The sequence below is a fragment of the Myzus persicae genome, unplaced genomic scaffold (assembly GCF_001856785.1).
Source record: "Myzus persicae strain clone G006 unplaced genomic scaffold, MPER_G0061.0, whole genome shotgun sequence".
Classification (NCBI taxonomy): Eukaryota; Metazoa; Arthropoda; class Insecta; order Hemiptera; family Aphididae; genus Myzus; species Myzus persicae.
Window position 1 is genome coordinate 1 of NW_019103926.1, and position 14942 is coordinate 14942.

Sequence of the window (14942 nt, forward strand, 5' to 3'; positions counted from 1 at the left end):
GACGATGAATTATAATTAAGTCAACACGAATCGTTCATTTATCGCCCATTCGTTTCTCGATAAGGAACTGCTGCAAGTTCCCAATAAAAATAATTCGTTTATTATTTTGTTTAATAGTTATTAATTTGGTTTATTTATTGCAAAAAAATGGTTTGTAAATTTCTAAGAAAACTCCGCATGGATTTTCAATTTTTACTATAACACATAAAAGGAAGTACTTACTTATAGTAATAATGGTTCAAAACGAAACGAAACTATTTTAGAGATCTTTACAAATATTGTACGTATTCTACCATTAAACCGTGTTGTATACGTTTTATTTCTACAATTATCTTTAATTAATGATTTGAATTGTATTCAAATTCGCAATCAAAATATTATTATGTGTCTAGTAGATCGTTAACTATACTAAAAACAGTAAATTAATATAATATAAAGTAAACTGTAGATATTTCAAAATAAATTTTTTATTGATCTTTACTAAATGTAATCCCACCCAACTATTTGTAAATCTAATCTAAGACGATTAAAACTTCCTCATAAATGCCTGAAATTGTTAATTATTAATTTAATATTGTTTGTTTGTTTAATTCCAATCATTTTAATGATAAATATCACATTTAGGGTTAAAGGGTGATACATTTCAAGCAAGACAGTCATTGTTTCAGAAACACTTACGTTTTTGAAAATATTTCTTTTACATAACTTTAAGTTGTTAAAAATCAACAATTTTTCTAAAAATATATATTTTTTAAATGTTTTTAATGCACGTGTAAAACTGTGTCCTAACGTTGAGTAAATAAGTGCGTAAGTACGAATATACACTATATAGCGTGTTTAACAATAATTATAAATTATATACGTATACATTTCAAATACCTACCACTTACTCACTCACTGATTGCTATATCTCAATAACTACCAAAGGTACGAACTTGAAATTTGGATTAGTGGTTCCTGTAATGGAGATGCGAAATAAGAAAGGATTTTTTGAAATTTTCAGGGGCTCAAACAAGGAATTTGAGATTCGCGATAGATATTGGAAATTGTTTTTTTATTTATAAATAATAGTTGTATTGGTTGCAGTTTATGATAGTAATAGTAGAAAATAATACTATTTTTTTTTACATATAAATATATGGTTACCATTAGTATTCGGGTATAGATTATTTACAAGCATACATCAAATCATCACGTTGACATGGCCCCAATTAAAGAAACCATATCTTTAAGCTAAATGTAATATGCCTATATGTGTATTGTGTGTAGCTTATATATACTCAAAAACTATTCAATTGAATTTGTCGAAAATCTCAGAGATTCTTTTTAAAGATATTAGAAAAGTTAAAAGAGTAAATAGTTAAAACCACGTTTAAAAATATACCAAGTGTTAAATCCAATCCGAGATTTGTGGTTTGCCATCTAGGCCGAATTATTTCACAAAGCTAGGTCCATTGACGCCGATTTGTCCGTGAACTGAAATACACTCAAACCGAGATATTCCTATATATAGAGTACATATATACTAAAATGATTTGTCACAAAAAAAAACTGAACACCGGCGAAGCTGAGAATTTCAGCTAGGTACAATAAATTATAATAACGAGTAAGTGCCTACACCTGATACCTAGTCAAAGTAGAGAAATTATTTTAAACCCATTTTCCATCGTCAATATAGCGTTTTTAATATTATGTAGGTATTATAAAATAATATATAGATAAGATAGTGCATTATGTAATGATAAAAACAAAATTTTCAATTTAACATTTAATTTTAAACGTTCATCAAATGAATCCTGCCCCACCAATCTAAAATTGTTCAACATTTTCTCCACCAATATTCAGTATCTTGTGATTTGTATGAATTTGTACTACAATTTTCAAAATTCATATGACCTTGGCTTCTAAATTAACCAAAAAAATGTAGTGTGTGGATCACCCCCAATTTCAGATTCTGCACCAATTTTTTAACATTATACATTCATGAATCGTAGGTTTAACTATACACCATATTTCGGTACGTTAATTTTTATACGAGTATCATTCGGCTGCAATTAAGTCAACTCTAAAAAAATGCTATCATCTCTAAGCGAAATTTCAGTTATAAAAACAGAAATAAATCTTTATTTCATTTAAACCATTTATTGAGTAACATAAAATGTATACCTTTTTCTTGTGTTAATATTTGGTATTGCAAAAATTACTATTCGTCGATAGCCCACTTTATTATATGTATAAATGTATGATAAAGTATAAAAAGTATGAATTTTGGGTTGTGAGTAGTTGTATCATGTATGTATAAAATTACAACTTCATACATACGCAGTATTTTTTCATTTTATAACAATATACAATATAATAAGTAATAATATATACCAATGGAGTATGAAGAATAAATTTAATTATCCTGGATGACTGTAGAAAGATAATAAAAACTTTTTTGTTTATTTTAACTTCAGAAGTTAATCATTATATTTAAAGCATACATCAGTTAGGTAGTATACATAATATATATTTAATATAAATATTATTGTTATTGATAAGCTTAATACTTCGTTGAAAACTTAAAACTACCTAGGTAAATTAACATTTTCTTATTAGAGCAAGTATAGGTATATGTACACTATATATCAAGTTTTTCTTGGGTACTCGCCCCGTTGTAAGTACACAAAATAATAGGGATCACCCGTAGCATGATTTCAGTGTTTTGAACATTTTATTTCCACAGGCCAACGGATTTTACATGGATAATAAGTGGGTAAAATAAAAGCAAATGATGGCACATTCGATGTTGTAATGTACTTTTACCGCTAAATTAGGTTGGTACCATTGTTGCCTACGGGTTTACTGAGATCATTCTAATAAAACCAAAAGAGCGTTATCAGTATGCAATTTGAATACATTTATAGGCTGTGTAGGTATGAAACGTGTGTAGATGTTTTATACATATTATATAATTATATAATATAAGAAAAATGATTATGCTGGATTATGCTGGCTGTTGCTGTAGACAACGATGTTTTGAAGCTTTTTATAACTATTATTCAAAATTAGATTGAATTTATAGATAAAATGAAATATTATGAGATGAAATTTATGTTTTCGATGTATGTATGATTCATTTTTTTCTATCGTATAAAATGTTTATCATCTCTATTATAATAAAACGCCGTGTGTTGGGCCGTTCGGCGCGTCTGTACTTTTTTTTCGCGATTGGGATGCCGCTCGATGTTTCTACTTTGGCCGTCATCCGAATAAGTACTAACACCGCAAATAACATTATAATACGACTTTGAGGCGTATAATATAAGAGTAGGTAAACAGATTTAAGGAACCAAACGAAAGTTAAAAAAAATAAATCACGTCAACGTATATAATGTACACACTTCAAATCGTGTAAGAAAAAATGATGATAAAAGTAAAAAAAAACAGAAGACCCACTGCAGCGACGCATTTCGGCGTTTATCTACAGATTTATAATAAATAAAAAACGATGTAAAAAGTAAGTCTCACGTCGCCTCGATCGTCTCAAGTCCAAAACTCACACTGACGAAACCATACAACGTGGCGGCCGGCAATCGTTATTATAATATTATTATTATTAATTAACGTACACACAAAAAAAATTATAACATTTAATTACGAGCGAGTGCACGACGCACCTTCGCTACTGACGGTCGAGAAGTGGTTGAGTGGTGGGGGGAAGGGTGGCTCAATATCCGGTCAGATCCTCTCGTAGTTCCGGCGGCGGCGGGTCTTGCCGTTGCGCCAAGCGTACGTTTCGAAGTCCGTTTGGATCTGCAGGAACGACTTGCCCTTAGTCTCGGGCACGCAGAAGTAGCAGAACAGGCCCCCGAAGAAGGTGATCACCGCGTACCCGATGAAGTTGGCGCGCTTGCCGTACGCGTCCGTCACCGGCTGGTAGATCTTAAGCATGATGGTGGACGTGAACGTGATGGTGAACACCACCGCCGAGTTGGCCAGGCCACGGGTGTCCGACGGGAAGTACTCACACTGGATGACGGACAGCACGGGCATGAGCCCGATGTTGATAAAGAATTCGGCGCCGCACACACTGGCCAACAGCAGCCAACCGTCCAAGGAGGTCATGGACTGGACGCCGACGCTGCCGCCATTGTCCCCCGACAGGAGCGCGGCTATGAACACGTGGCACAAAGTGGTGCCCACACACGATGCCATGAATAGCGGCCGTCGGCCGTACCTGTCCACAGTGAGCGCAAAAGGCACGCACGCCACCACTATGAACAGGCCGAATATCACGGCGCTGGCGTTCGGCGACAGCCCTGTGCCGTACAGAACGGACGACGCGTATGCTTCCATCACACTAGCCCCGCACGCCATCTGTAGGGCGGCCAACGTGAGCACGATGATCAGCGGCGCTCGATCCCTGTTTAGCAAGTCCGTTAGCTGTCCCTTGCACCTGCAGCACAAAAACGAAGAAGTGAAGGGGTGCAAAAATTATAATACTATAATACCTACTAATTGCAGACTGCGGACTGCACAAGTCGCAAACTCAAAATACCTACCAGTTATTTTTAAATTGTGAGTGATGCGGGGCTAATGAAAAATAATAATAATTTTACGTAATAGGATAAATGATATATTATATTATGTTATAACTTATAATGCACAGGTACTAGTATTATTTTGTTTTTGCTGTTTAATATATTATGATAATATTAATGGTTTATGACCATAATATTATATTTTACCATTATATAGGTTGCGGTTTTTAGGCTAGTGTGGTTTTTTGATGTTACAGGTATTTAAGACTAAGTCTAAGTATATATTATGTTATAATAATATTATATTATACCTTTTATACATAATTAATTCGTAAATTTTATTCAGCAAGTAGCATCGACGTAGGTAACCAATAAGAGTTGTTTTGACATACACGGTCTTGCACAGAAACTCTTAATATAAATAGGTGATAAGTCCAAATATTTTAATTACTAATATTCCAAAACTAGGCAATACATTTCTCATTATACAACGTTGGTAAATTAAATCAAATTTATTGGTTGGTATATTAAATCAAATATATTCAATTTTGTATTATTTATTTCATATGATTTTGTGTAATTGTAACATCTTTTTTGCTTTTTTTTTAGTCCGTTTATATTTCCACACAAATTTATCGAACAAAATAGGTATACAAACATAATATTATCGTTAAATGTCAAGAGTACTGTATACGTAGTTTTTTTTTTAATATCACTACCAAGAAAAAATGATATCGTTTGCAATAGTTTTGTATGCCTATATCATAATATGTGAAGTGGAATATCGAAGAATACAACTTTACTAAACTACTAGCGTAATTCTCAAAGAAATATTTAATAATATACTGTAAAATGTGCGCAATGTGGATTTGAGAACTTAGTTTTCAAATTTCGATGAGGGATCAAGGTAAAAATGTACTTAACGTTTGGATAAGGGCCGTGGGGCTAAGGTTCTAGGACAGAACGTGGTCCACAGGAAGTTGGCGACTTCTAGTCAATAGAACTATACACATAATCGGTAGACAAACAATAGTCCCATACCCATTGACGTTACCGTGAACTCATAACGAACAGCTTGGCGGTAAATATATAATGGTAACGACAATATAATACAATCACGAAATGTTAAATCTATTATGGACCGTATAATAATATAATACGGTTGATAAAACTTAAGCGCTTTAGCTATTGTGGGCACAACACTGAGCTGGGCCTGTCATTTGCCATTTTTATTAGGTTATTGAATTGTTAACTAACGTTATAATTGTATAAACTATATAAGTTTGTTAAGATAAATTAATAGTAATGTGCATTACCTATCTTATATACTTATATTATGTTCTAATTTAATAAATAAATGTTATATTAAATAATTTATATTTCAAAATATTTTGTAATTATTTTGCAACGCCAAATGCTATGCGCTAAGTGATGTTAATTAAAATAAATATAGATGAAATATAGAGAAATATAGATAGATAGATTGCAGCTTGGATAAACTATTATAATATTATTAGATTATTAAAAAATTAATTTTTTTCTGAATAATAAAAAAAAAGATTCTATACACTTTTAACGTTGATTACGACGATCAGTATGGTTTATATAATTATTAATATAATATTTGTTTAGGTAGGTACTGTATTTAATATGCCCATATCTGTTAAGGTGAGTGAATGATAAGACAATAAACAAGTAAACATAACATGAGTGATAACCGATTGTAGGTACCTACCACTCCCTGATTGCTTTTAATTATTACTATTTAATGATTGAAAATCGTTTAAAACTCGTTTTTCGACAAGCCTACAGGCTCCTACTATTGCACTAAAATATTATTCAAATGGAAATTGGTGGGGCTATAATAAATTATTTTAAGGCTGGTGGCAGAGCCGTCATTGCTACAATCAACATTAGTGATCAGTATTATAATACCTACTGGACAATTAATATTCGGATACAGTAGGAAACGTCAGTGTTAGGTTTGGTTTAACAGTCTGCAGTCAAGGTACCTATGCACTCGGACGCGAGTAATTATTTTCGAAATAAACCTAAGCTCCAACGTGTAATATTATCGTCGTTATTGTTAATTAATTACTACTAGTGCAGGCCATTACTTTTCTTCGGTGATGGACAGTCTGACGATCTCGAGCTCTTCCTCGAACTCTTCGTCGCCGCAATTCCTCAGCTTCCTCAACGACCGGGCCGCCTCTTCCGGTTTTCCCACCATCATGAGGTAGTACGGCGATTCCGGTATGAACACCATCAGCACGCCCGTGATGACCGGTATGACCGCGCCGACAATGGCCAGGGTCTCGTAGTTGGCCAGCCACCCGACCACGTAGGACAGCAGCAGACCGGAAGCGTAAGTCAGCTCGACCACCAGGGCCAACGATCCCCGGACGGAAATGCTGGCCATCTCGCCCACGTACGACGGGGACACGATCAACGAGATCGCCATCGCGCTGCCGTGCAAAAATCGAGCAACGTACAAGTGCCAGGGCTGTACACACACATAACGTCAAGTAAACGATTATTATTATTGTGACACCGATAGGTACACATCACACTTAAATATGTAAACAGAGGATCATAATATGATGTGTATATTATGCTAAAAAAAATGTTGGGTGTATAATATTATCTCTTAATATACGATTTGTATAACACTAAGAAGTTCTGATTAACACTATAAATTTGGTACACGTGGTGGCAATCGATTTAACGTAATTAATAATGATAATAATTATTATTATCGTATCCGAGAGCCATCGTATGAGTAGCGGTCGTTCTACGTTAAACCGATGCCGCCCTCGTGCGGTGACAGACGCGTTGGCCGATCGAACGCGTTCGGTTGATTTCACGGCGGCGGCGGCGGTGCGGTGATGGAAAAATAAAACGTCGCGTCTTACCTGCCGAGCGGCCAGTATCAGTATCCAACCGGCTAGCGTTATCGGCACCGTCAAGTACACGGACATTTTCCGGCCGATTTTGTCCATCATGATACCGGCGGGCAACGACAACAGTACGTTACCGACGTCGATCAGCGTTACCATCCACGACTCTTGTTCCGAAGTCAGGTGAACCGGCGCCGTGCCTTTCAACGTGTATTCCATCATCGGCGACGACCATCCCAGCGTCGTACCGGCCATCAACAGTGGCATGGACACTGCCAATCAAACAACACGGACATGGTGCAGTTATTTCATTAATTACGATGTCGGTGTGCAATATCATCATCGACAACAAAAATAATAACAAGTTAAAATAATAAATTAGACAATTCGGCGGAAACGCACGCGGGACATACCTATAAAACACGCGAAAAGTTGTTTGCAGATGCCGTCGGGTAGGGTAGACATTTTGTTAATTTAAAACGGGGTGGTGTCGTTCGCTGTTACGATGGTTATTGTGTTTTTTATGGTCTTTTTACTTTTTACGGACCGATAAACGATCAACCCGTTTGGCGTGCACGTTTGTTAATACTAAAATGAAATAATATAACGTTTGAAAATAAAACGGCTATATCCGTCGGTGTATAATCTAGAAATTAGATGAACTGACCTTTTCGTTATCGACACATCGCTACAACTGCGGGTAACGTTAATTCCCGTTCACACAATCACACAACACTATAATAATATTAGTAATACTATTAAACTATAATAGGCATATCGTAATGACCGGACGAACACAATTCGTTCACTGAACGTCGCTCAAGTATACAGACACAACGAATGCAACTCGTTTGAGTTCGATCCTTATCCACTGTTGTCGGTGCTTCAAAAAAAAAAAAAAATAATAATAATAATAATAATAATAATAATAAATAATAGAAACAAACGAGAGTATAGTAATAAATTGTATGTTATATTATATAATATATCTACGTTAAACACTGCGAACTCGTTCATGCCTCGTCGGAATAAGAATACGATGTCAGTAAAATATCAACTTTCACATACTACATACATTATACGTATAGGTACACAGTACACAAGATTATACGAGAACTGTCACGTTCACGGAAAGTTCGAAAAGCATAAAATGTGTTCACTGTTGTAATATACTAATATGCTATTAAGATAATATTATGATATCGTATACTAGCGACTAGGTAGGATAATCGATGTCGAGGAACATAAAAATAGATAAGGTCGCCAAATTCTATTGGCACATGACAATAAAAATACAAATATTAAACACTATTTTTAACTGTTTTAAACATTAATATTACGACCAGAAAACGAAAATGTTCGAAATTAATATTATTTACGAACGTTGGAATAATAATAATTAATATAAGTTGGACGTGGACACGTGATAGGTGATGTTATAGACAACCGCATTAAAAACCTGAACTAAAAATGTACATGATTTTTGACGAACTGGTTAAGCGCAATCATTAAATAGGAACTATTGATGTCAGGAAACTTAACTATGTAATAATATATTATGTAACTTTTAACTGGGTATCATTTTGTATTACACACTACCAGTCTGCGTAAAAAATATATTTTGTCTATAATTATTAATTATATAATAATACAATTTTTTATTATTTATGTATGGTTAAAAAAAATATAGTATTGAGCTTGTTATTTATTCAAAAACTACCACTAAAATCTACTTAAAAATCACGAACCAAATCTTCAATGATTTGGTCAAAAGGTGTATTAGGAAGCAAGCGTAACCATATTTTCTTCCCTCAAACCGGAACCCCTGTAATTGTTAATAAGAAAAACACATAGATTTTTATAATTTCCTTAATATTTTTCTCATATAATGAGTACCTATTACAGTTTACGTATTAGTCACTCTGGGATGTATTATAGTGTAGGTATCTACTCATTTCATTCTAGTATTTAATAGAAACGTGACAGTCGTTTGAATGTATAGTCTGAGCCAACTAAAATCTGCGATCGGTTTAGTGCAGTAAAAAAAACAGGTCGGGCGTAGTTAGTCATACATTATAATTAGTCTTGTGTTTGTTGAAGATTGTACTTTTAATATACAGAGTGGACCACCGTGTTTTCCGTTTTCATGTGCTAACCTTAAGAGGAAACCCGATGGCCCACCCTGTATCGGTTTAGATGATAAACTACATTATACAGACCATTAAAACTACATTATTAAACCGCATTGATAATATTTCCGACTGTATTTAAAAGTTATACTCTCTCTACGAAATAAGATTATGCAGATTAGTAATATTATGAAAATTTGTATTATATAGTTCAATTTTATTGAATTTAGTTTAACACATTGAATTTGTGGTACGATAAACTATACTTATTCACATAATAATGAATAAAAAACCTTCACTGTTAGAACTTAGTTTCTAATATAATTGCATTATAAGTAATAAGTAAAATATAACTGCTCTCGGACCATATCTTTGGCTTTCAACAATTTATTTATTAATATAAAAGAAATTCATGGAAACCATTTTTTGTACAGAATTTTTAATCATAAATCAGCGATATTCAAATAATATAAATTATAATATTTTGTGTCGGGTCAAAGTCACTGAAAGCAATTTAACAAATCTTGAAATAATTATTTGTTTAAATACGCTATAACTATGTGCAATCATTATTTTAAGATACCGTCCGATTATAATACTTAATTATATATTTTTTCTTTTGTAATGAATACTATACTATCTTTTTAATTTTTTTCCTCTAATGTTTGTTCATTGAGACGACCATGTGTTTTTGTTAATGCTTATCAGAAGTGTCGATAGTAGAAAATGTATGCTATCCAATTATCAATGTACCTATGTATTATCACTGAATAAATATAATAGTTGATTTCATCATTTATATCCCTATAGGCGTGCATGACACACTACCCTCTCTAAATAGGAAATGATAGGACTGCACAGTGCAAACCCAGTAGACTATAGGGTGTGTTCTAGTTGGTAAAATGGACGATAGCATAATATAGTATTTTTAATAACATATCAGACAAAATATTTTTTTTTATTATAAACGTCGACCTTAAGGATTTAATTGATAGTTGATTTTGAAACTATAATATAATGGTACATATAATTTTAAAAGTCTAAACATTGTAACAGATATTGTGAATATTTTCCATGTTATAAGATAATACTAGTCGTTGCTTAATTTTTCTTTTTTACGTTTAAACTTTAAAGAACCGTTCTGTATATCGCTGTAGAGCAATAATTTCTTTAGTAGACTTTAGTCTGCAAGAAAATAATAAAAAAGTGAATTATCTTGTATTTTTTACACAATTAGTGCTATACATAAGCGTGCGCAGATATACTCGGAAGTGTAGTCATGTTGATAATATACATAAGTATTCACTTTAAAGACTTTAAACTTATAGGCCTGTTCTAACAATTATTCAGGAGGGGCTACACAGTTCACGTTTATGTTACTACAACGTTATTATGTTATAATATAACATGAATTGATAGTTGAAGTGGTATTAGAATATTCCAAGTGGATCTTCGGGAGAATTTACCATTAGAGCAACATGATTAATAGGTATAAATCATGAAGTCGTTTTATCATATTAAATATAATGGTTAAGTTGTAACCACTACTGATGCTGTTATAAACATTGTAAATTTATTCCTTCTACTCATAATTATAAATATTTATTTCCATACTGAATCAGTAATTTTTAGATAAGTAAACTTTCAGTTGAGATAGGTATCCTTTTTTAAAATATAATTATTTTGTATGCGTTTGTGTAAACATGTTTAAACATTTCGTTTAAATAACGTTGACCCTTAGATGTTTTTATTCGAGCATATACATTTAAAAAAGTATCATGAAAAATTTAAAAATGTATGGTATTTAAAAGTTATACAATTTTGTAGTAGAAACTAGAAATACCGAAGTATTTTACTTTCAAATTATAATGCTACACTTTGTTGTCAAGAAGTAAGAGTTTTCACTACCTATCTGGAATTACAAACTCTGGTGATGAATAGCATTATTGTTCGACGTTTTAAATAAAATAACATGTTATGATAATATTATAGTCTCGTAATGTATGTACATATAACCATTAAAAACCCAATATGTTTGTAAAAGAAAATATCAAAACGTTACTAGGTAGTAGGTACCTTTTATTAATCCCAAGAGTCAACGAAATAGACTTATAACAAGAAAATATATTAATATCGGGGTATATAGAAAAAAAAATAATTCAGCTCGTTTTAGTATCAACTATTTGGTATAGGTTGAAGATATAGGTATGTAAATTGTAACGTATGTTATGTATTTCACAATGAAAATATGTATTTATTTTGACAAGTATTTTTTTTTTTCATGTCTTTAACAAATGTTTCTTTTTGGAAATGATAGGCGTGATATAATATATGAGATGTGTTTTATTTTATCTAATTGTTAATTTGCGAAGTGCTCAAAAGCTCAAATATTTTTTATGTATACGTTTTTTTTAATTTATGAGAATTCTAAATGAATAGTAATTTATTGTACCAATATGAACTTTTCCCGTATAATTTGTATTGGTCCATTTACGTTAATTTTGATTTAATATCTTCAAAAAACAGTGATGATAATGACATGAAATAGATAACTCGTAAGGTATACCTAGCGGCGAGCACTCACATAAATAACAATAAGCGATTACGCTCGATGATAAGCATTATATTAAATGTAAGTTAAATTTAAATAACCTTTAATCGTTGACCGTTGTACATTTTTAATTATAATATGTTGATATGTCCGAACTCCAAATCTTATTTTATTTTACTTACTCACATTCACAAAATTATGCATATTATGGTTTAATCATTTCAAACGCACGGTGTTTATAATATAGTAAATTGTAAATACTCAATTGATTTGAAAATTGTTCAATTTAAATCAATGATACGAATTGTCGTTTAAGAACATTTTTTTTTTGTTTTGATTTGGTATTCACTTGTATACAATTTAAAGATGACTAAATGTAGATAGGTATATATAACATGATATTATATTAAGCCTTGACGGTAGCAGTGGCGATTTCCCACTGTTAAGCCCCCCTCACGCAGCACCAATTAGAACTTCTCTTGGTAACCTATTTTATAAAATATACAATATACATGTTATTAAATATAATATTGTGAATGTAGGTACAGTGTAGGTACACTGTACACGTAATATTATGGGATCACTCATAAAATATCATAATATGATGCAATTACACCATACATTGAATATTATACTATTACTTCATAGACCAAATAATAGTTTATTTTAAACACAGATTTATAATTTTATACTTACAAAAAACAATTTTTAAATGATTCGGTTGATGAAAAAAATGTTAATAATAGTAGTAATAATAACAAAGCAATTACATTATTATTTATTATATTATTACACTACACAATACACATAGTTCTCCTTCTCATTATATTCCATATTGGGTAGGTACGGTACCAAAATAGTTTTCCAATAAAACAGAATTTGTTTTATAAATAATGCCATAACTGGATTATAATGAAATGTCATCAACTACAATGTATAATGTATATACATTATAAATTATAATATTGTAATTTGTATTCACATTAAAATAATAATTCACGTGTCAATATAGTATGGGTATACTAATTTACATAATAATAATAATACTGTATAGTATAGTATATTATACTTAGGAATATAATAATACACGTGAACCCAGATACGGCATTTGTGTAATTGTGTGATAGGTTTTTTTTTACTTATTTTTAGGAAATCTACATGACGATGAAAAGCAACGGCTTTTATAATTAACAGATTACCCAAAATTGTTCTTTAATTATTGTATAGCGTCTATACCAACCCGCAGTTTTTAGTTTACTTATTTTGGTTAAAATACGACTGACAGTGCTGCAGTATATCTACATCGACCGGGTACTGTTAATACGAATGTCAAGTGGTTTTCTGCACTTTGTCAGTCCGACAGGAAAGTGTAGTGTTTGGCCAAAACACAATCCTTAATATTTTTTTGGGTAAAAATTCTACCGGCTTTAATGTGATTGTAGTAAAAAGACAGAAATGAAATAAAAATGTTCTCAGTCATAACACTCATAACGTAGGATAATAAAATTAACATTTTCTCGTTAAAATATCTTATTTGAAATGTACAAAATGTTTATGCTATCTTTTATCAACTGCCGAGCGGGTTAACCACTATAACCTTGTTCAAAAATTTTAATTATGCTTAGTTACTCATAATAATTTTCGCCCTAAATGTATACCATGATAATAATAATGTATATAGCTTCTTGTGAGTTTTTGTTGAAACGCAATTAATTTATGTTTCTCCGGAACTAAGAAAAAAAAATGATTTATTTGCTGAGGAATCGTATTTGGCTATACAATATTTATATATTAGGTATATTTTATATAACACTATTTACACCAATAGTTTTATAATTTTTCTTTATTAAAGTCTTTAATGGTATTATTCATAGTATTATTTTAGAAACAGGACGATAAGGCCGGGCAACCGGAGAGGTATATATTCATCTTTATTAGACGAATGGAAATCTGAGATGGATCGAACCACGTAATGCGAGCCTTATTATACCACGTTGTTATAATATTATACGTGTGATAGATTTTCATAGTTATGAATATTGTTCACCGAGCGGTGTGTACTTTTATTGTGTTACGTGGTATCGAGTATTGGTGTTGAATGTTAATAAAAAATGTAGACAGACTATTTCATTGTAAATACCTGCGATGTGTTTCAGATCTGGATTTCACAACGTTATTTTGTAAATCGACTGCAATAGTAATTAATATACAAATCTCTTACGTATGTTTATATTTTTATGTAGTAAGCATTATGTGTGATATATTTATGTAAAACATTGAAATTTCCATTCCATACAAATTTCAAGTTTAACGAAAATGTAAGATACTTTATCGTTTTATTTTTAAACTACTTTTTAATATTAAGAAAATCCATCATAGCTTACATTCACGCTGTGGTACGGCGGTGTATACAATTTGTATACACTCATAATCATAAATACGTTATTAAAAAAAAAATCATATTTTGTGGAACGTAATTGAATTTCCATAAAATCATTAGAACTCTTACACGGTGTACTGTTTATGACAGGCGTATAATAATATATATTTACAAAAAAAAACTTACTATAACCATTTGCATTGGTGTAAGAAAAAATATATGAATTTAAATATTAGGCACAAAAAATTATATAAAAAAAAATACAATTGTTATCGCTTACATACAAAAAAAGTAACTCTTACTTTGCTCACAATTATATATTTTGTAAATTACATTTATTATTGCGATGTTTACACGGGAATTTAATATTTATTATTTACCGTATAACACTGTTGTTTTTGACTTAAAATAATTTCATTAAATATAACTTACCATGAACAAATTTATTTCTAAATTAGC

At 31.5% G+C, this 14942-nt stretch overlaps 1 protein-coding gene across 4 annotated transcripts; it reads right to left on the minus strand.

Moving 5' to 3' along the window:
- Positions 1 to 2648: 2648 nt before the first annotated feature.
- Positions 2649 to 9033, minus strand: LOC111036437 (solute carrier family 2, facilitated glucose transporter member 8-like). Of its 4 annotated transcripts, none has more exons than XM_022318454.1 (5): positions 8417 to 9033; positions 7837 to 8306; positions 7439 to 7695; positions 6644 to 7029; positions 3724 to 4441 (listed from the first exon to the last, which is right to left on the minus strand). In XM_022318454.1, the coding sequence occupies exons 2-5, from the start codon at positions 7886 to 7888 to the stop codon at positions 3724 to 3726; spliced, it is 1413 nt and encodes a 470-aa protein (XP_022174146.1). In that variant the 5' UTR covers positions 7889 to 8306; positions 8417 to 9033. The 4 variants fall into 4 exon arrangements, with proteins under 4 accessions (XP_022174149.1, XP_022174148.1, XP_022174146.1 ...); XM_022318455.1 differs by having other exon boundaries at positions 7837 to 8011; positions 8091 to 9033; XM_022318457.1 differs by having other exon boundaries at positions 2649 to 4441; positions 8091 to 9032.
- Between the last annotated feature and the right edge of the window lie 5909 nt (positions 9034 to 14942).